The sequence below is a fragment of the Dermacentor albipictus genome, chromosome 1 (assembly GCF_038994185.2).
Source record: "Dermacentor albipictus isolate Rhodes 1998 colony chromosome 1, USDA_Dalb.pri_finalv2, whole genome shotgun sequence".
Classification (NCBI taxonomy): Eukaryota; Metazoa; Arthropoda; class Arachnida; order Ixodida; family Ixodidae; genus Dermacentor; species Dermacentor albipictus.
In genome coordinates, this window is record NC_091821.1 from 306,675,291 (window position 1) to 306,699,062 (window position 23,772).

The 23,772-nt window shown below is 45.1% G+C and overlaps 1 protein-coding gene across 4 annotated transcripts in view; it reads right to left on the reverse strand.

Annotated features, from left to right (window-relative positions):
- Window positions 1-949: 949 nt before the first annotated feature.
- The window catches only part of LOC135907237 (nucleoprotein TPR-like), a 69,133-nt gene continuing 46,310 nt past the window's right edge, over window positions 950-23,772 (reverse strand). For all 4 annotated transcript variants that reach the window (XM_065438916.2, XM_065438914.2, XM_065438917.2 and 1 more), the window contains 3 exons: window positions 23,675-23,756; window positions 17,104-17,459; window positions 950-2,859 (listed from right to left, as the gene is read on the reverse strand). In XM_065438916.2, coding sequence (XP_065294988.1) covers window positions 2,125-2,859; window positions 17,104-17,459; window positions 23,675-23,756 — 1,173 coding nt within the window. In that variant the 3' untranslated portion in view covers window positions 950-2,124. The remainder of the gene's footprint in view (window positions 2,860-17,103; window positions 17,460-23,674; window positions 23,757-23,772) is intronic.

The following is a 23,772-nucleotide window of genomic DNA, read 5'->3' on the forward strand; positions in this document are numbered from 1 at the left end:
GCTAAGAGGACACATCATCACCTTGTAAAACCTCTTGCTTCTTGGCCACTCAATTGCCTGTAGTAGGTAAGGGCCATTGATGGGAAACAAACCAAATCTGCCCTGCTGGAGTCAGAGCAGCATTCTGGTTTCTGCTGCTTGCACAAGCATTGTGCACACACACATTTGTGCTCCTGTTGAGGAGCTGTATGTACACCACAGCATGGGACATACACTTGTCTCAGCAAAACGGACAGCAAATGTCAAGCTGATTCTATCTAATCCTTTCATTGGATGCTGACATAGGCGCACAGTTTTCTGCCGGCCTCATCTCGTGCACCAGCGAGGCGCAACGGCCACAGTGCCACTGCCATTGTTTGTCATTGCAACACGCCCAGTATCTGCCATGGTGCTGCCACTGCTGCTCCATGCAGCATCATGCCATGTTGCCTCCACGTATTGTTACAACACTGCACACAGAGCTTGAGCACTTCGGAGGAAACTGCCAATCTTATTTTTCTTCTGTAGTAAAAACATGAAAGCTCATGCTGGTGGAGCTCATAAAGGTAATGTGCATCTCAGTTTGTAAATGCACATTACCTTTACATGTAAATGTAAATGCCTTTAACAATGGTCTGTGTTGCACAATAGAAATGTGTTAACAACACAAAAACAGCAACAGCAGTTCTTGATTTTATGTAGAGCAGGCCTTTCACATCACACCCACACCCATACATCTACCATAAGTGGCCACGTGACAGCTGCAACTACATTTTCTTGGACACATCACCAATGGTTGAATGGACATGAACAAATACTGCCACACGAACTTAATTATCTAATTTTCTCTATGTGACAGTTCCCACTACACCACTTTTTTTTAGAAGTTCCTAAAAGTGTGCATAAGAAGCCCCCAGAGCTGCTGTCTGAAAGCTACAGCAAAAGTGCAGGCACTGACACGAGCTATACGAACAAGGTGATGAAAGACAAGTTTATTCTACACATATACAACAAAGGCTCGTAATTTACATATATACAATGATGCATGCGCAGAACATGGAAAAAGTGCCAAGCACTACGCCACAAAAGACCTCTAACAGTAACACACTGTGCACATTATGAAGACAAAACAGCAGTGCCCTTCTTTGAAGCACCTTGACAATTTGGTGACCACTATAACAAAACACAATAACATAAATATTTAGTTTTAAAATCTGGAAGCCTGAACAAAATCCAGCACTACAGAAGAAATATCACAAAACAATTATGTCAGAGTTGTTGCTTGTGACTACACAGGGGCTGAAAATGGTCACAAAGCAAGCATTCACTTCCTTGTAACAAACATCACTAAAAGGGCAGGCTTATTCCAGATCTCTGAAGTTATAACTCTATATTTGAAAAAATAAAACATGCACATTTTGTTTTTCTTCTGAAAGACATTGCAACATTGTAGAAATAACAGATGGACCAGAGAAGTTGTTTTCATGTGCACCCAACCCAACACGTTCATGAGAACAAGCAAGACATTGGTTTCTACACATTTTGATGGGGAGATTCCAAGTGTATTTATGCAGTTTGCACATACTGACCCACTGGAAACGCATAAATGCAAGCATTTGCAAGAACAGTTACCGATCATGCTGTGTTCCTAACAAAAATAAACCTTGCCTTGAGCTTTCACGTCTGAACACCGCAGCAGCATAGTAACCTGGCATTATAATGTTTAATTGCTATTGGTATCAAGTTTACAGGGTGTGGATGCTACAGAAAAAAACTTTCACTTTCGTCATTTATGTTAGCATGACACCTTTGCACCATTTGTTAGTGTAAGCAGAATGCTTCAGTATGAAGCTTAGAAAAGTTTACACAATAGTGTATGAATGCTGCTGTAATGTCCAGCATCAGACCCCAAGCCTAATAAAGCAGTGCAACTAAAAAAAAAAAGGGTGAGAAAAACGAAGTACAGCTTGCAAAAGCAAGCGTCACAAATGATTTTGGAAGGCTGCACCCTGAATAGTGGGGTTCTTTTGGCTTTAACGATTCAAAGCTGCTCAAACTGTATCAGGGTCGAGCAACCTACCACGTGATCCCGGCAATTAAAACCAGCATAAAAAAGCTTTAGTATTTGAAAGTGCTTCATGCATGTCACTCAGAAAATCCTTCTTCATCATTGAGAAGAGATTCGTGGTCCCAAAAGAGGCTTTCTCTCTTGAAACGGTTAGCAGAGCCCTTATTTGTGGCCTCCTTGCCCCCTTTTCGCCAACCAGGTGTGTGTCGCTTCAGGAACCAATTGTCAGTGCCCAGTGAAGTCTCAGTGCGCTGCCGTTCCCGAATTTTTGCTCGAGTACTAAACCAGTCTTCTTCGTCAGTTTCTTCGGCGTCCAGTAGCTGCTTATTTCTGGTTGCTGGCTTTTCGGATGGCACCTTCCTCTTCAGCTGGCTATACTCTGCCGAGTTCTGCTGAGTCACCTTGCTCTTGCCATTTTTTTTTAAACAGCTGCTACCTCCCTGACAGTCGTTTTCCTTGTTCTCATCACTTTTGGTGGCCTTGCGATTGCTCCAGGTGTGCTTGGCTTCCTCCTCCTTCAGTGTTGTCTCTGTACTTGTGGGCCCAGTAGAACCTTCTTCTGCATCTTCAGATGAGGCTTCCCAGTCACTGCTAAGCATCTGGGCAACCTTGGTGAGTTTGGTGACTAATTTTTCAGCATGCTTTCCCGTTGCTTCTTGTCCCTTGGAGACAAACTTTCGTCCAGCCTCAAACACTTTCTTGATTGACGACTCTAGTAAACTCATTGTCTGTGAAATGGAGTGAACAGGCTTCCCTGATCCGTGAAGATATCCATCCAATTCCGCTCGGCGTCGATTAAGCTCTCGCCTTACCTAAAGAAATACAGGAAAGCAACGAGCAGTCAGTAATCAAAACCTGTGCACTGATATCAAAAACAGTGGTCCGTTATTCTGGTAAAAATTCTGGGATGTCAGAAAGCTTTTACAGAGTAGAAACTTGGTTTGCCAGAAACTGACAAAAATGGATAAGACGAGTAGTAGTACCTGTTTGAGATTTCTGCACCAGCTCTTTGTGGTGTTACATATTGTGGCTATCTATGCCCAAGGATAGCTAAAGATGGGTTACTATGAGGGATTTACATTGCATTCATTCAATTAAGAAAGTACTCGGCAGCCTCTGCAACTATTTTCTGTGCACAAATGACCAAAATACACAATGGTACCGCAATACCTGTGAACTCAAATTTACATTGATTCTGTAAGTGCGCAGCGCTGGCATGGAATTCAAAAATTTATGCTTGGCCTTTACTTTTGCATTAATAAACAGTATTCATTGTGAAAAAAGAAGAGGACATACTGAGTGAGTTTCGAGACGAGTTATTTACTAGAGTATTCTAATTTCTAGTTGCTGTTCCAGTCACATTTAGGTCCACAGCAGGTCACAAGGAGTGCTAATATTGGTCATATAGTTTGTATTCGAATGTTTCTCCAACATCAAATCTGCTGGGTGGAGCTAGTAAGAAGTATCTCTGCTTTAATCACAACACGGGAAGCTTTGTCAACAAGAAAATATCAGTCTTTACATACATTTATGAACAAGGCTCCCATGTGGAAGCCAAAATGTCTTTTGACAGTAAACCCTCAATAACTCGAACTCTGATATCTTGAAATAATGGATAAGCAGAATTTTTTTTCTGGCTCGGTGTCAACCAAATGCATTTTTCACTTCTTGAAACGCTTTTGTTGTGTAATCTGAATATCTCAAAATCTTGACAGCGAAAATGCTGAAAAAAGGTCACTACCCAAAGGTTTCCATACTTCGTGTGCAGCCGCGATATTGCCAAAAAGTGACAGGACCGCAAATTTGTAGCGAATTCTGCTTCATTCTATGCCACTCTAATCATCCACCTTTATGGCCAGCAGCGGGGGGTCTGTCGATAGTGCATGGGGAGTGCCGATACAGCACAATCTGGCGCTGAGCCGTAGTGCCAGATCGGATGCTCGGCATCCGATGCAGTGCTATGGCTCGGCAAAACACCTCAAATCCTGCTGCCATTCCAGCACGTCAGACACAGTATCGGATGCTAGACGTTCGATCAGGCGCTACGGCAAGGCAAAATGTCTTGAATGCTGCTGCCGTTCCAGCATGCTGGATGTCGTGTATCAGATGCCGAATCTTACCATGCATCTCTCACATTTGTTGCATGCCGGGCGTCTGATCCAGTGCTATGGTACAATAAAATGCCTTGGATTTTGCTGCCGTTACAGCACGCCAAGCGGTGTATCGGATGCTGAAGTGTACTATGTTTCTCCTATTTATGTCACAAACCAGACATTCCATTCAGAGCTACAGCATGGCAAGGCAGCTCAGACCCGGCTGCGGTGTATCTGTGCATCTCCTATCTCATGGCATCAAGTTCGGGGTGTGGTTATTCTGCAAGTTAAAAGAAAAAAAAAACTCACTTTTTGATTGGAAGTGGATGTGCGTTCATTAGGCAACTATGTGTGTTTTCTTTACATTGCAAGGTTAAAACTACACATACAGAAAGAAAATATTGCTTTCATATGTGTACTTCTTCAGATATGTAATGGTGCATTCTGGTAGCGGAGTCGGAGCGACTTTCTTGCTCTTTCATTGAGCAAGTGTGCTCCAATGAGAGAGCGAGGGTGCGAGTTACACGTTTCAATGGGAGATCGAGAGCAGAGTTCGAGTGGTGATCCCTCTGTGGAGCAGTCGAAGCTGCTATCTGAGAATTGGCGGTGTGTAAAGCAACTCTGCGTGACATAGTTTCTTCGTAAGTGCATTTTAGTTCATGTCATGCTCACCACACTCAACGGTGTCATGGTAGCCGTTGCTTTCATGGCATTCTGCATTTCTTTTCAATGCTCGGTGGTGACAGCTCTGACTCGGATTCCCATTATATGTTTAACAAATCGGACACAGACAACGATGCTGAAGGTACCGCTTTGAGCAAGCATTTGACAAGATGTTTCGACTTCCCGCAAACAGATTCAAGCTAGGCAGTTTTAACAAAAATGTTGTTCAGCAATACTTGGGATGATGGGGTAAAAAAATGTTCAGTATTACACAGCTGACTTCCATTAATTTGATCCTGATGGGACTGGTGAAACTGGTCGAACTAAACAAAAGGAGGAAAAACTCCAAAACATGCCACTGATTCATTTGGCAGAACAGTAAAAGCTCGTTAATTCGAATTCCGCGGAGCTGCTATGAAAATTCGAATTATACAAAATTCGAACTAATGAAAGTCAGAGAAAAAAATCACTCGGTTAAGGCGCGTATATAGCCTGACGTGGCGTGAGCACGCGCGCACATGCTACGTCTCGTTGGCGTGAACAATGTCTATACTTCGAAGCTCTGGCGCAGCCAACGTAACCGGACGTGACCAGCACGGTCTGACGCGCCCGACGTCAAGATGGCTCTTGCTCCACCCGCGCGTTTGTCGTGCTGACTAGGGCGGAGAAAAAAAAAAAAGACTCCGTCTCGCGCGAAATGCAAAGCATCGATTACGATAGAAAATACGTAGATAGCTATACGAAGTAAGGATAATAGTTTTATCGGCCGTATAAACATGCAAGCATTCGCTTACTAACTAAATTAACAAGCACTGTGTCACGTGCGCACAGGTGAGCATGAACGCATCTCGTTCGATGACCGCGGAAACTCGCTGAAAAACGCTGGAGTGAGGGCACGCAGCAGTAGCAGCGAGCAAATTGACGTTCGTACAGCCCTCGCTTTAACGCGAACGAAACGTAGAAAGCACATCGCATATGAAGCTACCAGCAATACGCGCACTCTGCAAACATCACAGATCGCTTTGAAGACGAGGCCCACGCAGGTGCGCACTTTGGCGACGTCGCAGATCGCTTTCAAGATGCGGCGGCCGCATGGCCGCATCGTAATAAGCAGCAGCCGCTTCAGCCGCCAAAGATTGTCCCCCGGTCCCTCCCTCGCCTCACCCCCCTGCCTCGCGCGCGACAAGAGAGGGTGCGCTCCGTCCCACCTTCCCCTCACCCTCGCAAGCTCGTACGCAAAGAACACGGCGCGCGGCGAGGGTGTTATCAAGTAAAACTCTTGCTTGGGCTAGTTGGTTCATGCTTGAAGTAGGTAAAGGCAAGGCGCAGAAGACCAGGACTTAGTAAGAAGAACACAAACGACAAGTCCTGGTCTTCTGCGCCTTGCCTTTACCTACTTCAAGGGTGTTATCGTCCTTGCCGCTGATCAAAAAAGCAAAAGCTGCGCGACCCGCGCGGCGACGCCAGCGTGCTCCCGCGCACTAGCACTCTCCTCATCCACGATGATGCGGATTGCGAATTATCGGTGGCGGTGCGGATTTCAGTGTGAATTAGCGGGATGTGTTACATATTGCTTTCAATACATTGTGGGACGGACCACAGCAACTAATTCGAATTATCCGAAATTTCGAACTACTGAGTAGTGAATTAACCAGCTTTTACTGTATTTGCATTCAATGTTAGCTCCGCCGCAATACAGCCGTGTTATGCGGTGAAGCATATTAAGCAAGAAACATGCCACTGTTACGGGACATAGCATGTCATCCATAATTTACACACACACATGCATCATCTCCAGTCACAGTGCGAGCACCAAGACACCTAACATGTTTACTGGCAGGCCTTCAGAGTTTAGATAGACCCCGACTCTTTTGATAGCTTTTAACGTACCCTTCACTTTCAGAGTGGCTTCATCTTACCGTTTTCTTTTTTTTGCCAGCTTTCCCAAACACGTTCTTTCTCTGCTTCTAAGTCCATGGAGCGTGCACATGCGTATAATTCAGGAATGCGTACTAGGTCCCGTTAACGGTCTCATATACGAGACACACATGGTGGGTGAAACAAAGGTTCAAAACACCACAGCATCAGAAACAGCTCTGAATGGCTGCGAGTATGCTTATTAGGCATTTGTACTGTGACACGAGATGGTGCATGTGCATCTGTATAATTAAGAAACAGGTACTATGTCCCGTGACAATGCCCCTTTCCATTCTTAGCATGCTCCACTGCAATAATTTGCGTAAGCTTCACCGCATATCTCGGCTGTATTGCGGCGAAGCTGACCATCTGCGTTCGGATTAATTGGCAAAGTTCAATTTTGAGATTGAAATAATGGAAGTTTGGGCTCAGAGAAATGTATGGGCGTCGGTTAGGACCTCCGGCCATGATCAAATTAAACAAAAAATCAAATTAACACTGCAAGCTTTCGCATACCAGCTAGCATGCCGTCTCACCTTGTACTCCCCTACCTGCCGACCCTTTTGCAATAATGTCTCCCCTGTCTAGACAAACAGATGCCTTTGCCCAAAACACTGTCGACGAAGGTTTACAGGTCAGCGCAGTACACAGTCGTACACAATGAACCAAGCGCCCTCTCTCTCCATGCAGAGAGAGAGAATAAATTTTTGAAAGCATTCGTTCAGAAAGCCAGCCGAAGCAGGAGAGCCCATGTAACTTCGGCCATGGCGGTGCCTCCGCGAGCCCTGAAGCGAAGGTTTGCGCTGAAGAAAACCTCACTCCCACTCTTTTCTAAGCCCCCCCCCCCTTAGAACAGGGTGGGAGCATAGGTTAGAGGGGGGCAGGAGGGTTCGGGTGGCACGGCTGGCACCTGTCAGCGGTTATTGTAACCCTCATAGCTACTGCGTCATACAGAGCAAGGACTATTCCATACTCCCTGAACGGCTTTGTACCCTTGTACTTTGTACTTTGGGAAGTGCCGAAGCTGTTTGGATGCGTGAGCCATCTATCGGAAGTACCTAGTGCATGTCAAAGATAGTGCATTCAGAGCACTGGCATGAAGTTGGGTTGCTGTGTGAATGGCTGTAGGTTCCATGCTTCTCTGAAGAATGTTCCTGTATTGTGCAAACGAAATTTCAAAGTCTCAGGAAATTGGTTGCTGAAATGACTGAATTGCAGTGGCAATGGTTTCTTCTGCTCCTACTCAGGCGTAGGAAGGAAGCTGTTCACTCTGCAGATATCCAGGTTCTGGGGGACATTCAAGTCCCGGATGAGGTTGTTGTGGTGCTGAAGAAAGGGCTCAAATACATTGTTCAGCCTACCATTCCAGGCCACGAGCTGCTCTCCGTGAATAGATGCCTAGCCAGCAGGACTAAGACAGAAGACCAGGAAAGGTGCATTATGGAAGGCACGGATAGCTTGTTGAGGACGGTTTCAAAAGAAAGCCGGAGTGGCTGTGATCCTTTGGCCTGTGCTGTGTGTTTTCTGAGACAGAATGACCTACACCTCTTAGTGGCAGACAAAGAGTGGTGGGTATGTGCTGATGAAAAAAGGACACTTCGACCTCAAGGCTATGGACGCTATACGGAAGAATTTCAGAAGTGTGAGGCTGTCAGGCCCCAAGGTGAAAGCTCAGGCTGTTCTTCTGTGCAGTGACCATGGCTTGCCTAGGTTAGCAAAGAGCATGAGGGAGTGCAAAGACAGTAACCTTCCTGTGTTAACTCCGAAAATCATAAACCTGAGATACTGTTCAGCTGCATAGTCAGCAAAAACAATTCTTGGCAGGTAATCGTCAGTTGGTATCTGTTGAAGCAGTTTAATAGTCTTGTATTAGACGTCCTGTTTTTAGTAAAAAAATTCTGGTAACATAATTGCATTCTTTGAGGAAAATCGCTCTGTCGGATATTTTTTCTCGATTGGTGTTGAATAGCTGTTTTACCCCATATCTCACAGGGAGCTTCTTATGGCTGTGTGGTGCTGTATTGAAAAAAAATGGGGATGTCTCCTTTCAGAACAAGGCTGAAGTTCCGGTAAGAAGCTTTTTGGCTCTTTTGGAGTTTTATCCTGGTGATCCGTTCATTTCTTTTGAAGATGAGCAGTTTGTGCAGAGGAACGGTACACTGTCATGTGTGGCGCCTGTGTTATGCAACATATTTTTTTTTGCGAACATTGACTACGACGTGGAAACCAGTGTGTTAAAGGACAAGGTTCTGCCGATCTTTCGGTATATAGATGACTTTTTGATTGTTTTGAACAAAGAACAGCCCATCACCATATTGCCAAGCCATGCGTGACGTCATGCGCTGCATGGAACCAAGCCATCGTCTGCTACAAAAAGGGCTACCGTGCCATGTGATGTTGGGTCATAGCTGCCGTTTCTTGCTGTATTTGCTCCAGATGTCACTTGGCATGTCTTCGACACTGCCAACTTCACGTGATGAAGCAAGAAAGGAATCTTTGAGCAGTATGTCCAGTGATGGCATAGTATACACTGTGCATTTTGACTTTGTCCTCATCACCACCAGCTGAAGCGACGAAACATGGCCTTCGATATTCGCACGCACCGGCTGGCTTGCGCCAATCTCAGAGGCCATGGACGGAGACCGCATAGTAAACAGGCTCAACATACACTCTAAAAAAAGTTTACACCCTTTGGGGTATATATCTGCCACACAACAACCGTCATCTGCCTTGCTTGTGTTTCCTTTCTTGAAAATGGCCATGCCCGCTATTTTTCTGTCTGCAATGCTATGTCATGCTGACAACGCGCATGCTGTTCGTTACTGGGAAGTACGGGGCTCGCAGCGTTAAAGAAAAGGAATGCGGACAAGACAGATGACGTTTATTGTTGAGTGGCAAGATACGACTCAAAGGGTGTAAACTTTTCTTAGAGTTTAGATGGCGACATTGGTGTTGCACTAAATGCTGCTCATGCTTTTCCGCACTCTTGATATTTTATGCGTTCAGCGCTGCTTAGCCATTCGTTCACGGGAGGCAAAGTCTAGTGCTGCTTCGCACAATGCAAATTGTTACACACATAGATTGTTTACGAGCACGCATTTCTCCAAGATCTGTACTCAACAAAACTGTGTTGGTGTTAAGCTGCGCGTGTTCCCACCAGTTCTTTCTTTTTTTTTTCCAATTGTAGTAACGTGCAGCATATGTAAACAAATGCTCGCACGCATGTGTCCACGGCGTAAGGATTTGATGCGATGTATGCTTTGGCTGAACCTTCACCTAAACTTGCTTTATTGCACCCGATATCCATAAAACAAATAGCAAGGCTAACGTTTGGCCGGGGTGCTGCCTGCTGGCCGGGTCGGTGCGTGAATACGATCGGCATTGCATCTGGCCGCAGCCTCAACTTTTTCGCGGTTATCCCAAACTTGGCAAGCAGGCGCAAATCATCGTTGTAGCCGCTTGTAGCTGCTTGGCAGGAGGTTGTTGGCATGAAGCGTTCCGTGAACAAAACAAATGAGAAACAAGTTTGACCGGCTCCTTTGGGAAACTGAAGTACAATACGGAGAAATCCTTGCTCCATTTGCTATAGCACACAAGAGTGCTACATAGGTGCTGTGGCGGAATTGTTACAGCTGCTACAAGTTGAACAATTCCAATGGCAAAATGAACAAAGCAGAAGTTTCCCACATGCGCGCACAGCTGACACACCATTTCTTTGCCGGAATATACCATATACATGCTCATTCGGCAGGCATGCAGCCTGCGACGTCACGACTTGGGAGCGTGCCAGTGTTGCCCCACTGTTATGCAGTTCAAGTGCAATATAAAAAATTCAATTACAAATTACATGCTGCTTCAAATGCGTTCAAATTTTGCCAATGTGTTCTTGAATGCACAAAGATTATCACACACCATACAGATTATGATCGAAAATTGGATGTCATGCCCCCTTTAAGGACGTATTAGAGACTTTTAAAGTGCTTGGAAGAGGACTGAAGTTTACCCATGAGCTTCCTACTCTTGACAAGCCGCAATTTTTAAATCTTCATCTCGCCCTTCATGAAAACCATGCTTGCTGGATGTACCGACCCCATGCACAGAAAGTATTCTTGCTATTTCATTCCACCCACTGAAAAACAGTAAAACAAGCTATTGCCATTACTGGCTCACAGTTGGCTCTAAATAGGTCTTGTACTACCGTTATTCAGGAAAGCTTCAATTTGCAGGTGTCTAGGCTTGGCTCGGCGGGCTTCTCTGCTTCTTTGTTAGATTCGGTGAGCGAAGCCTTGTTGAAGAAATTTCGTCGTGAGCCTGACAATGCTTCAGAAAAATGCGGAAATGGAAAGTACGTCCTGGTGTCATTCTGTACACCGTATTTATGTGATTCTAACGCGCCATCGATTGTAACGTGCACCCGTTTTCTGTGACCAAAAACAAAGGAGGAAAAAACACCCTCAACTGTAACGCGCACACGTTAGCCGTGACCTAAAACAAAGAAAAGTCCTTTACAGCACTGTGCACCTCATTCTTTGATGCAGAAATACAACCTTATCTCATTTGGAAAAAAAAAAAATTTACTCCCAATACACTAAAGTTGCGATAAATAAAAAAGTAGCAGTTTTGCCCAAAAGACAAAGCACCTATTGCGATAGAAAATTAGTAGACAGCTATACGAAAAGTAAGGATAGTTGTTTTATATGCCATATAAAGTTTTAAACATTCGCTAACTAACTAAATTAACAAGCAAGGTGCCACGCATGCACAAGCATTAGAACTTTCAGACTGACTCCAAATAAAAAACAGAATTTTACCATATTTACTCGCATAATGGTTACACTTTTCTGTCAGAAAAATTGACGCAAATTCAGGGGTGCAATCATTACGCGAGTTAAATTTCCCGCGAAAACAAAAAAATATTTTTTTTCCGTCCCGCGTTTACTGCGGGATGCGAGCGTGGGACACCATAACAGAAATGGCGGCCGGTGGAGCAAGCCGAACGCGCCGAACGTGATTTTTTTTTTCTTTTCGCTAGTACATCACGTGCATTGAAACAGTTTCTTCCGTATAAGTGATGAATAATATTGTTAATAGTGGCAAGTTTGCGGCAATAATGTAGCCATGTCCACTTTGAGGGGACAGAAACAGATGGGTGCGCTTAGCTGCCAGTGACATAAAAGCGCATGGCCGGCGTGCTGCGAAAACTGCGGCATCTGTCTTCACTACTATCCTAATACGGCACGTTTGCGCTAAGGGTGGGCGAATATCTTAGCTGTGTTACAAGCGTCGGAGTATGAATAGGGTACACTTTGAATGTATCAGTGTAAACGCGGCTACTATCATTGCCGCTCACGATTTGTTGCGTGCCCACGAGTGCAGATGAAAAGAAATGAAAGGCGCCTTTTTGTTTTTGTTGACCACAACCATTATAAAGCCTACTCATAATAAAGGCAAGTTTGGCTGTACCTCTTTTTGTCATGGAAGTGTGGAAAGTGATGAAAGTAATGAAATGAGGCATCTACTGAAGAATGTTTGGTGCATGCAGACTGCTTGGCTTGTCTTGAAGAGTCGTTCGCGTAGCATTCGACAGATGGTAAGCGCAATCATTATTCGCTAGACTTGGCACACAACATATCGCTGCGGCAAGTTCATGGTGCGACCATTACACGGGAAATAAAAAAAAGATCGAATTTTGACGACAAAATTCAGGGGTGCGATCATTATGCGAGTAAATACGGTATTAACCCGATGTTTCAGAGCCCATTTGGCTCCTTCTTCAGGGGTTGTTCTTCGGAGGTGGCGGTGTGCAGCTTTTAAAGGGTCTTTTGTAAAGAAAGGCAGGGAAGTACGGAAGGTGGGGAGACACTTCACAGACAGGAAGAGGAGGGGGGGAAGAAAAGGGTGAGACGGCTGCCGTGGTGCTGGGCGGCTGGGATGACCAGTGCTGGGGAAGCTTGACCCGCGAGAGTGCCACTGACGGGAGGCGTGAGGGGGGGAGGGTACAGGGCAGCGCCAACGTTTTGGTGTTGGTGAACTCGAGCGGGAAACTACCTGGCTGGGCGTCCTTTTCTTCTTTTCGTCATGTCACCAAAGCCATGGATATACACCGAGGGTAGGTTGCCCTTCACGTGGTTTTTGTTGCCCTCCGTATTCTGAATCAGAATGTGCCATGACTCCACTAGTAGTCTTTTTTGCGAGTTCGTCTCTGTTTGAAGGATTGGAGTTTCCTGGAAGGCAATTTTGTCGTCAGCGTCTTCAGAGTGTTCGGCGACGGTGCTGCGTATACGGTTTAATGTTCTGATGTCGTTACATAAACCGCGTTTCAAAATATGGTAGATTCCCTTGTGGAAATCTTAAGCAAAGGCACACTTCTTTGCAAACAGGTGACTAAATGCCTACAGCGTAGTCCAGAGAAGCAGTTTGCAAGCACGTGGAATGACTCTGTATATTTAACGGGTGCCCTACCAGACCCACGGTTTACCGTAAAAACCCGTGTATAATACAAACCCGTACAGAGTACGAGGTGAATTTTTTGGGACGCAAAACAGAAAAAAAATAGTTTTATCCACGTATAATACGAGTTAGGAAAACTCGAGGAAAACATTTATTTAAATTGCACTCCGCACTTCAATCACTGTCTTCCTCAGTTGCGCTCTCTTCGGATAGTTCTTTGTCAGACATATCTTCCCAGAGGTACTAGTCCTCTGTGCCATCGAGCGCGTTCAAGATGCCGCACTTCTTGAATGTGCGACGCACAAGGTCCTCTGGTATGCTGGCCCATGTGTCTACAATCCACTTGCATAGCGCGGCTGGCGAAGCCCGCTTAAGCCGCCCGGTCAGCATCATTGCAGGCTCACCTGAGCACATCCAATCTGCGTAACACCAATTGACCGTGTCTTTGAATGGCTTGTTCACGCAAACATCTAAAGGCTGCAACTGAGACATCCCACCCGGGATAACGACGAGTTCGGTGCCGGATTCACGCAACAGCCTCTTCACCGAGTCGGCCAAATGGCAACGAAATGCGTCCAGCACGAGGATGGACAGGAACGACAACAGTGCGCCGGGCCGCCTACACCAGACGAGCACAAGATTTTCGTTCATCCAGCCTTTCTCATGGCATCTCACGAACACATTTCTTGGCAGCTCCTCACCTCTAGGCACTGTCTTGTGCTTGAGGACGACATAGGACGGAAGCTTGCGTCCGTCTGCCATGCACGACAACATGACGGTAACTTGCATTTTCTCATTGCCAGTGGACCGGACATAAACTTGTTTAGAGCCATTTTCGTGCACAGTGAGGGGCGATGGCATGTCCAGATAAACCAGCATTTGGTCAGCATTGCCAATTTGCTCTAGCTGGAAGTTCTTGGACTTGTGCAGCGAAATAATGTGGCGCTGCTGGAAAGCCACAAGTAGCTCTTCAAACGATTCAGGCAGCTTTTGCGAAATCGAAGTTCGGCAGCGTGAGGAAAAACCAGCACGGCATATGCAGCGATAAATCCAGTGCTTGCTCGCTTTGAAGGTGGAGCTTGGTAGCCCTTTTCCTCTTGCAAGCTCCTTAGCTTTTGCCTGCGTAAGCTCCACGCTTACAGCTGGATGTGCGGCTCACTGTTGGCGTACGAACTCCGTCAGGGCGAGTTTGATTTCCGGGAATGTCCCACTCTTTGGGCCGCGAAAGCTTCTGCGTGTTCCACTGCACACGAAAAGGGCTTCCTTCTGTCGACACCATCCGTGAATGCTTCCCTTGTTGACGCCAAACTGCCTCCCAGTCGCACTGTTGCTGATGTCCTGTGTGGCTAAAATAACCTTTCTCTTGAAAGCAGCCGAGTACTGTTTTCGTGGTCTGGACATCTTGGTCCTTCAACGCAGAATAAAAAAGATGCACTTCACGAAGCGTGGTTTGCACGTTTGCTGCCAAGGTGTGCACTCAACAATAAAGAAATGATGCTGTAGTCCCGCAGCAATAACGAAACCAAGCCAAGGTCACGCAGCAATAAGGAAGCCAAGCCATAGCGACGCAGCAATAATGGAGCCAAGCCATAGCGACGCAGCAATAACGAAACGAAAACTTCTAGCCCAAATTTCTGACTAAAATTTTCGTTCAAATCCGCATAGAGTACGAGGAGAAAATTTGGGACGCTAATAACCTCGTATGATATGCAGGTGTTTATGGTAAGTCTTCTTGGTGTTCAGCTGCAACAGCCGAGCAGATCTGTTCTGCTGTGCTGGGGAGGGGACCTTTTTTGTTAAGGCAGGACAGCGCCAACACTGTCACGAATGCAGACTCTGAAGCAGGGCCAAGCAGATTGATGTTTACAACATCAGGCAAAATGAAAATGCCCACCGAGACAATACGCCTGGATCCATTGCAGGGGAAGTTTCTCAGACACAGTTAAGCCCCTGACCTATGGGAAAGCGAACGCTAGCCGCTTTCCCTTGCTTTGCAGCCTCGCAAGGGCATTTTTCACTCTGAATGCGACATCAGCTGACGTGGTACGCATGTTTGCTACGGCTTCCCTGATAATGACAGCGAAGCAAAATGGGTTGTCAAGCACCTGTTTCGAGCAGCTCATGTGAAGTGCAACACTAGGTAGAAGACAATCGTTTTATCTCACTTATTATTTTTTTTTTAGAACTAACCGTTACAGCAGCCGCCATTTACACTTCGGGTTCTCAAAACTAAACGGCGAAGTGCCAATTAGCTCATGACATTTTGTTGCAAAATTTCGATGAATAAAACCAAAAATATAGCTTCTTCTTGCACTGCTTATGACCTTTATTGCAACATTTAAAAATAGCAAGGACACCTAAGCAAAACTGCGCTAGGTCGTCACTTTAGCATTAACACATTTAAGCTTAAACGACATCAAACCATCACAAGCCGTTGAAACATGGTGACCATGCAAACACTATAGGTAGCGGGAGAACTGCCCCTGTGGGAATTAGTAGGGTGGTTGTACTGCATGAGATACCGTTTTTACTCGCATAATGATCGCAACCCTGAATGTTGTTGTCAAAATTCGATTTTTTTAATTTCCCATGTAACGATCGCACCCCGAACTTGCCGCAGCGATATGTCATGTGCCAAGACTAGCTAATATTGATTGCGCTTACCATCTGTCGAATGCTACGCGAACGACTCTTCAAGACAAACCAAGCAGTCTGCACGCACCAAACAATCTTAAGTAGATGCCTCATTTCATTACTTTCATCACTTTCCGCACTTCTATGACTAAAGAAAAGCTGCAACCAAACTTGCCTTTATTATGTGTAGGCTTTATAATGGTTGTGGTCAACAACAACAAAGAAGCCGCCTTTCGATTCTTCTCATCTGCACTCGTGGGCACGCAACAAATCATGAGCGGCAACGATAGTAGCCACGTATACACTGATACGTTATAAGTGTACCCTATTCATACGCCGACGCTTGTAATGCAGCTAAGATATTCACCCACCCTTAGCGGAAACGTGCCGTATTAGGATAGTAGTGAAGACAGATGCCGCAGTTTTCGCAGCATGCCGGCCATGTGTTTCTATGTCTCCGGCAGCTAAGCGCGCCCATCTGTTTCTGTGCCCTCAAAGTGGACACGGCTACGTTATTGCCACAGACTTGCCGATATTAATGACATTATTCATTACTGATACGGAAGAAACTGTTTCAATGCACGTAATGTACTCACGAGAAGAGAAAAAAAATCGCGTTCGGCGTGTTCGGCTTGCACCGCCGGTCGCCATTCTCGTTTTGATGTCCCGTAGCAAATGCGGGACGAAAATTTTTTTTTTCTTTTCGCGGGAAATTTAACCCGCGTAGTGATCGCACTCCTGATTTTGTGTCAATTTTTCTGACAAACAAGTGCGATCATTATGTGAGTAAATACGGTATGTCACCAAGCTACTATTCCTTGACCTTGGCAACATGTTTTGAGTATTTTTGCAGTTCTTAATGGATCTGATGACATCAGCTTTATGGTCCGTTAATCGGTAACTTGATAAAACTACCAAGATGCCTTTCCTACATTAAGGAATTAAAGGAATGAAATTGAACTGCCTGGCCATTCCCGGAGTGGGAATGGAATTGTGACAAGTTATATTTCTCCGGAGTGGAATTGGAATGGAAGGGGGGTGCCCATTCCGCAACATTGTTGGCAGCACGAGTGGAATGCAAAAACCTTCCTATACAGAGCACTGGGTGCACATTAAAGAAACCGAGGTTGCTAAATATTAATCCTGACAAACCTAGCACCATTGCCTTTCGAAGGCAGTGTCCCTACCAAGTGAGCAAACCAGGAGGCTGGCAGACGGTAGAGTGAGAGCAAATCAAGTGACAGCTCGAAGCACACAAACAATGAGTAAGCAGATAAATTCTGACACCAGAAGACTTGCCTTTTCTCCAAGGTCGTGGACCATGGGGCTGACAGTGGAGGCTACGCTTGAGCCCTTCTTGGCCAAGTGAACCAGTGACGCCAGAGTGCGATCCAAGCCCGTCTGCATGTCGTCAAACAATGTCTGGCCCAGCACCAGCAACTTGCGCCACACTATCTCGCTACTAGTGCTGTCCTGGTTCCGCCTGAGCTCATCGTACAGCCTGCGCCACTGCTTAGAGTCTGCCTGCTGCTTCTTCAGCACATCCAACAGCTCGGACAGTTGGTTCTTGCCTGCAGGCTGGGGGTCCTCAGGCACTTCGTCTGCAATTCCCTCACCCTGCTGGTCATCCTTTGGCTTGTATGAAGCAGCTTCATCTGCAAATTATCAAACAAATGCTTTATTAACCCCTTACCACATGGTGTACCATATATGATATAGTACATAGAACAACTTCCAGCATTAGAGAATCGAAAAGAAAGAAAATCCTGCTTATTCACCTAGAATCTATGTCTTCTCTAGCAATGAAATACATAACGACTTTAGCACTGGAAGTAATGTCCAGCATTATTTTCCCCTTAAAGATTTATCATGGCAGCTCAACACACCACATGCAAAAAGTTCGTGAATAAACAGGTTATTTCCACAATTCATACACTTCAAATCACTGCAAAAAAAAATATCAGGGAGTTTGTTTACTCTAATTAGCCTACTGTGATATTTATTAGCCTACTGTGATGTTTTGATCAAAATATACTCGCGTGGTTCTGCAAGGAAATCATTAATTTCTGTATCATGTATGATAAAGCATGCAGTTATAGGTTGCTTTATGGAGAACAGCAGAGATATGTTTACTCGCAAAAGAACGAGCTTGGCGGCAAAATTTATTGCATGAGCTATATTTATTCTCAGAGCCATTATTAGAGCAGAATAGGTAATAAAATGAAAATGCCAGCAGTGTTTACAATGAAGATAGTGTGGGACGTGCCACATTTCAGAAGCCAATAACAATAGAAGCGCTGGGAAGAATGAGGAAGACGATTTTATTTCAGCTCATGCCAATCTCATACAAGAATATTCAAAGCAAAAAATAATATAAAACGAAGGTCTACAAATGATCCAGCCTAGATATTGAGGGTACAAATCAGTGAATCAAGGATAACATCATCACATTTTAATGAAACTTGTCCTAGCTGGAGCTGTTACAAATACACTTCATCGCTTTAAGCAATGTGTTGGGCTTTTTCAATGGTTCTGACATAAAAAAAAAAGTTTTCTGCAATTCAAATTTCTTTTTGCATGGTCAAAAAATACACCCGTAACTTCATGGTGCATCATATACATAGGTTGGCAAACTCATTCACACTCAGACTGACCTACGAGTCTGAGTGGGCCTGGCTGAGTAGAATTTTAGCAAGTTTGAGCCCCAGTAAGCCCCAATGAGTAGAACTTTATCTGGTCCGAGTCTGAGTGAGCCCCACAGAAAAAAATATATTAATGCAGTACACGGGTCTTGGAGATGAAAAAATAACTAAAAAGTTGATTTTTCAGTTTTGTTACTTTCACACTTTAGACTTCATCACGTGCTTGTCGGCAAAAAATTAACACGAAATAACGCGTCTTTGGGCAAAAGAATGCCGCATTTTTCACGCGAGATGCTCATTTTCGTCTGCAAGACGCACCAAAAATGCCCCATCTTGTGCCACTCACAGTTTCGAAACCGATCAATAGAGTGTCGCCAATTAGGTTTCGTTCGAAAGCGTGTCCTTCCCGCGCCCTTTCCCGCCAAAAACGAGCATTCAAGGTTGCTTCAGGAGGGAGCAACCAGGCAAGAACAAGAGAGAGAATCCCACCATCCTGTTGATCCGCGACCATGACGTAACTAAATAATGCCTTCTGATTGGAGCGCGGGAACGCCGTGCGTTGGTGACACCATTTTGCCTGAACCATCGCTCAGCGTGGACGTGATCAGTCGACATGCCAAACTGTGCACAGCAATTCCGTACAGTTCATAAATTTGGGAAGCGTAGAAGAAAGCGCACAGTGCAGTGAAAAGATGCATTGGAACTACCAGTGACATCTCACGACCTTGTCGGACTGGCCGACTTGCAGACGCTGCGGAACAGCAGTGCAACCGAGGAGTTGGGCGCAACACAACGGGAAGAGGCAATCGTGACTGCTGACTGCATTGACGCTCGGCCTGCGCTACGGAAAACGTCGGTGCTGCTTGCGATGTCGACAGCAGATCGTGACCATACAGCAGACAACCCGGTAACAGATTGCGGTGCGGCGGTCGTCACGGGCGCATGTGCTATGAAGATGCGCACTCAGCCGGACCCCGTGATGATCGACACAGTGTATCTCACGGCGGCGGAGCGAGATCAGATCGAGCAACGAGCACAGGAAAAAACAGCGGAACTCTCCTCAGTTTCAGTGACGGAGCGCAAGGTGAAGTGCCTAACAAAGGAATGTGCGTCTGGAAAGTGCGTCGACAACAACGTACACCATTGTCAACCTCAACATGGTAAACTGTTTACTGAAAGTTGCGGGTTGCCGAGTGTGTCGCGGAGCGGTGACTATCAAGCGGGACTCGCGGGAGTACGGCACTTCCGCAAAGTTGAAAGTTCTGTGCAGCAACTGCGGCGAAAATGACACAAGATGGAGCTCGCAACGAGTTGGTGGCTGTGCCAATTGCAATCTTTTCGAGATTAATGTTCTTGCAGCGCGTGCCGTACAGAGCATGGGAAACGGGTAGACTGTGCTTACCAATATTTTTGCCGCTATCGGAGTTTCACACAGAGGCCTTCACAACAAGACCTATCAGCACTATCTGAAATCAAAGCTAAATCCAGCTGCAACAAGTGCCTGCACTGAGAATATGGCTAAGTGTGCCGCTTAAGTGAAGAATGTATACCAAAGCCTGAATTTTGGAAATGCAGGTAATATTGCAGTTTCTTTTGATGGCACTTGGCACACTCGAGGACATTCATCTCACATTGGAGTGGCCACAGTGATAGAGCTTCTTTTCAGGTTATGTGTTGGACTATGTTGTTCTTTCGAATTTCTGCCTTGGCTGTGAGCTTGGCCCTAAACCTGAAACCCCAGATTATGTTGACTGGAAGTCGCAGCCTTTATGCCAAAAGAACACGTCTTCCAAGGCAGGCCAGATGGAGGTGGAGGCAGCACTAATTTTATTTCAGCGCTCGCTTTCCATTCATGGCCTGAGGTACACAACCATGCTATCCGATGGTGACAGCAGATCATACAGTGCCATTGATGAAGCAAAAGTCTGTGGCTTCATACCCGTGGAAAAAGAATACTGTGCAAACCACGTGCAGAAAAGCTTGCGAACAGCGCTGCGGAATCTTGTGCAGAAGCAGAAAGGGGAAAAATGGTGAGCGCATCAGCGCTAAGGGCCGCCTGACAGGAGACCTCATAAATAAGCTGACAAGCTTTTACGGTTTGGCACTCAAATCACATTCGCGAATTGTGGATGAGACGCACACAGCAGTATGGGCTACATATTACCATGTAACCTCTACTGATGATGAGAAGCCCAACCATAGCTTTTGTCCCCACGGCCCTTATTCATGGTGCAAATATAATGCAGCCATTGCAAAGAATGAGCCCCCCCCCACCAAAAAAAAGCAGATACGATCTGCCATATGATGTAAGCAATGCACTGCGGCCAGTGTATGAGCATCTCTCTGACAAGAAGCTCTTGCAGAGGTGCCAGAGTGTGAAGATGCAAAATGCCAATGAATCACTGCATTCGATCATTTGGAGCCTGGCACCAAAAGAAAACAATGCATTACTGTTTGCTGTTGAGGCTGCTGTGGCCGAAGCTGTTATGCAGTTCAACCTCGGAAGCCACCAGTCCAGCTCGCACACACTCAGTGAGCTGCATGTGCAACAAACTTGCACAGGCAGCAGGTGAGCAGCCAAGAAAGACAGCCACCGTGTGGTCAACGCAGACAGAAAGTGCACATCATCAGCAGCATTCCAGGAAGCCACCAAGAAGAGACGCAAAGAAAAGCCTGCTTCGGACTATTCTCCAGGAGCGTTCTGATTCATTGTAGCGGTGAAGTCCATGTTTTTGTCACATAAAAAGTATTTTTCACATTGTTAAACGTTTGTTGTGCTTTTCTCAGGTCATGATTTTGGCACACCCGAAGATTTGGGATGTGCACTGTTTCTCTGCTAGTTCTTCGATTTGCATGATTCATTTTTTTTTCTGAATGCTAAAGTCAGAGAATGCAAGAAAACTATAATACAGTATGCTAATGCAATGCAACTTTTTCAAACCTTGCAAGAATTAACAAAAAATTGTGTTCCAATGTTGCCAATTCAAATTTTGATAGCTTTGGCTAATATGTAGATAGAAATACGAAACTTTATATGTGCACTCTTCAAACATTCAAAAACATACCTAGATAATGTTAGGTCTCTCAGTAGAATAAATTTCTTGCAAGTTACATCCCAAATTTATAATACTAAAGATTGCATAACTTTTTTTTCATCAAACAGAAAAAACTGATTACATATTTGCAATAAGCCCACTAAACTGAATATAACCTGAAAGTTTTAAATCTCCAGAGTTAATAACAATAAAGTTCTGCTCGTGCACCAGGTCCCCCCTAAATGCATAAACATTCTTTGACGAGTTCCCCAGAAAAATCTGTCCGTCACGCGAAAAGTGTGATGCCTTGTATCTGCACAAAGGTGCATAATTTACAGACATTTAATCGTTATAATAGTGTAAATGTAGATGAGTGGTAACCTTATAAGTGATAAGCAACCACTGAAACCAAAAATAAAAAATAAACTTGGCGAGAGAAATTACGCATACGATCAGATTTATGCATACCGATAGGGATACATAGGGCTCCATAGAAAATGCATGGGGAAGCCTACAGTAGAGGTGGGCCAACCTGACATTTGCGGGTGAGTCAACTGTTTTTAGGTTATGCTTACACGTACTTAGACAACTCCAGTGCAGTTTCTGCACAATATTATGATGAGTCTGGGTGAATTGTGTTTATATTTTGCAGGCCTAAAAAATTAACATTGCTAAAGTCGCAGCAACGGTGGCAACGCAATGTAGTATGCAGCATACATCATGAGTGCATAAAAAAAGAAAGATAGAGCACAGGAATAGGCGGCTGTTCGTTGCATTGTCATCCAAACAATTTTCGCTCATACATTTGAAAACAAGCAATTCTTTAGAAAAGCCAGGTTGGTTTATACTGTTTCAATACTTCCGTGCAACACTCTGGAAGCTACAGGCTTCTTCAACAAATTAGGGGAAGGGGGGGAACACATCTTAAAGGTGCCCTTCCGCAACCTGTCATCTGCCAGTGGCAAGCGCTGCAGACAACAAAATTTGTTCCATATTCACTCTGATGCCAAAAAGGCATGCTCCTTCAAAATATTTAAACGCAGAGAAGAAGAAGCATTGCAGAGATGGCAGGGGAGGTGGGTTCAGAAGGAGCACTTGGCCAGTGTGTTGGCACCATCTCTTGATCACCATTGTTACATCCACTTGACACGGTGCGCTCAATGACATTAGTAAGTGGAGCCGTTTTCTTGATAAGAATTCGTGCACATTTACTGCACTCCCTCCGCACTGTTCCAAGCATGTTCAACAACAACTTAATCTTTCCTTTCACATAAAAGAGCAGCTTGGAACGACAATACTACAAGCAAATGTGCGGTCACAATTTTTGTGAAGGATGAAGCCCAACACAGGAGGAAGTGCTCTGCGGCATTGCGGCTGTGCCGATTACACGCATGAATTTAGCCAGTGTCAAATCATTTCATTCATTGTACTTTTTAAATGCAAATTGATGCCTGTACGGCAGCGTTGCATTAATTTCGCTGTGCTTTGTATGTTTTCATTCGAACATGTGGAGAACTCTATTTCTCATATCATAGAGCCTTAACAAATATTTTAATAAAGAATGAAGCAAGATTGCACAATAAGCCATCCTGCGACCTGCAGAGAAGTTTCCAAGTAAACCGCTGCCGACAAGACCACTTGTGAAGGCCATTTAGTCGTCCAATGGGTTCCGAACTGTGGCACCACGGCTTGCTGCGCAAAAATCTGCGCTTCTGAGTCGCATAGCCTTGGCTCTGCTGCACGGAACTATGGAAACAGAGTGTAGGTATATCTAGCCTGTTACTGGAGATATGTAGTTCGTGTGCATCTCTATAATTGAGAAATGGGAAGTATGTCCCTGGACAGTGCCCCTTTCCATTCTTGGTAGGCTTCACCGCAATAAATTGTTCGCCTAATTTTTTCACAACGAAATTAAAAAAAATAATAATAAAAAAGTGTGATCAGCATAATTTTTGACTTCTTCATAAACTGGACAAAGAAGAAGAAAAGAAAAACATTGTTCTTCCTACAACAGAAAAATTCTTTAGGCAAGCACAGCTTTTTTGATCCATGTACTTTTTCCACATCTATTTAAAGCTTTTTATCGCACTGTATTTTTATTATAATGGCTCTCCTGACACAAGCATATCACTACAGCACAGTGCTCTCTGGTCTTGTCACTTGCAGCTTTGTACAGTGTTAAGCAGTGCTCACCGCTGACAGGAAGGGGACGTCCATAGCGAAGCCGGGCTACCACAGTCTTTAAGTCTTCATTTTCAATGATGAGCCGGTTCACCTTAAAGCAGAGCACT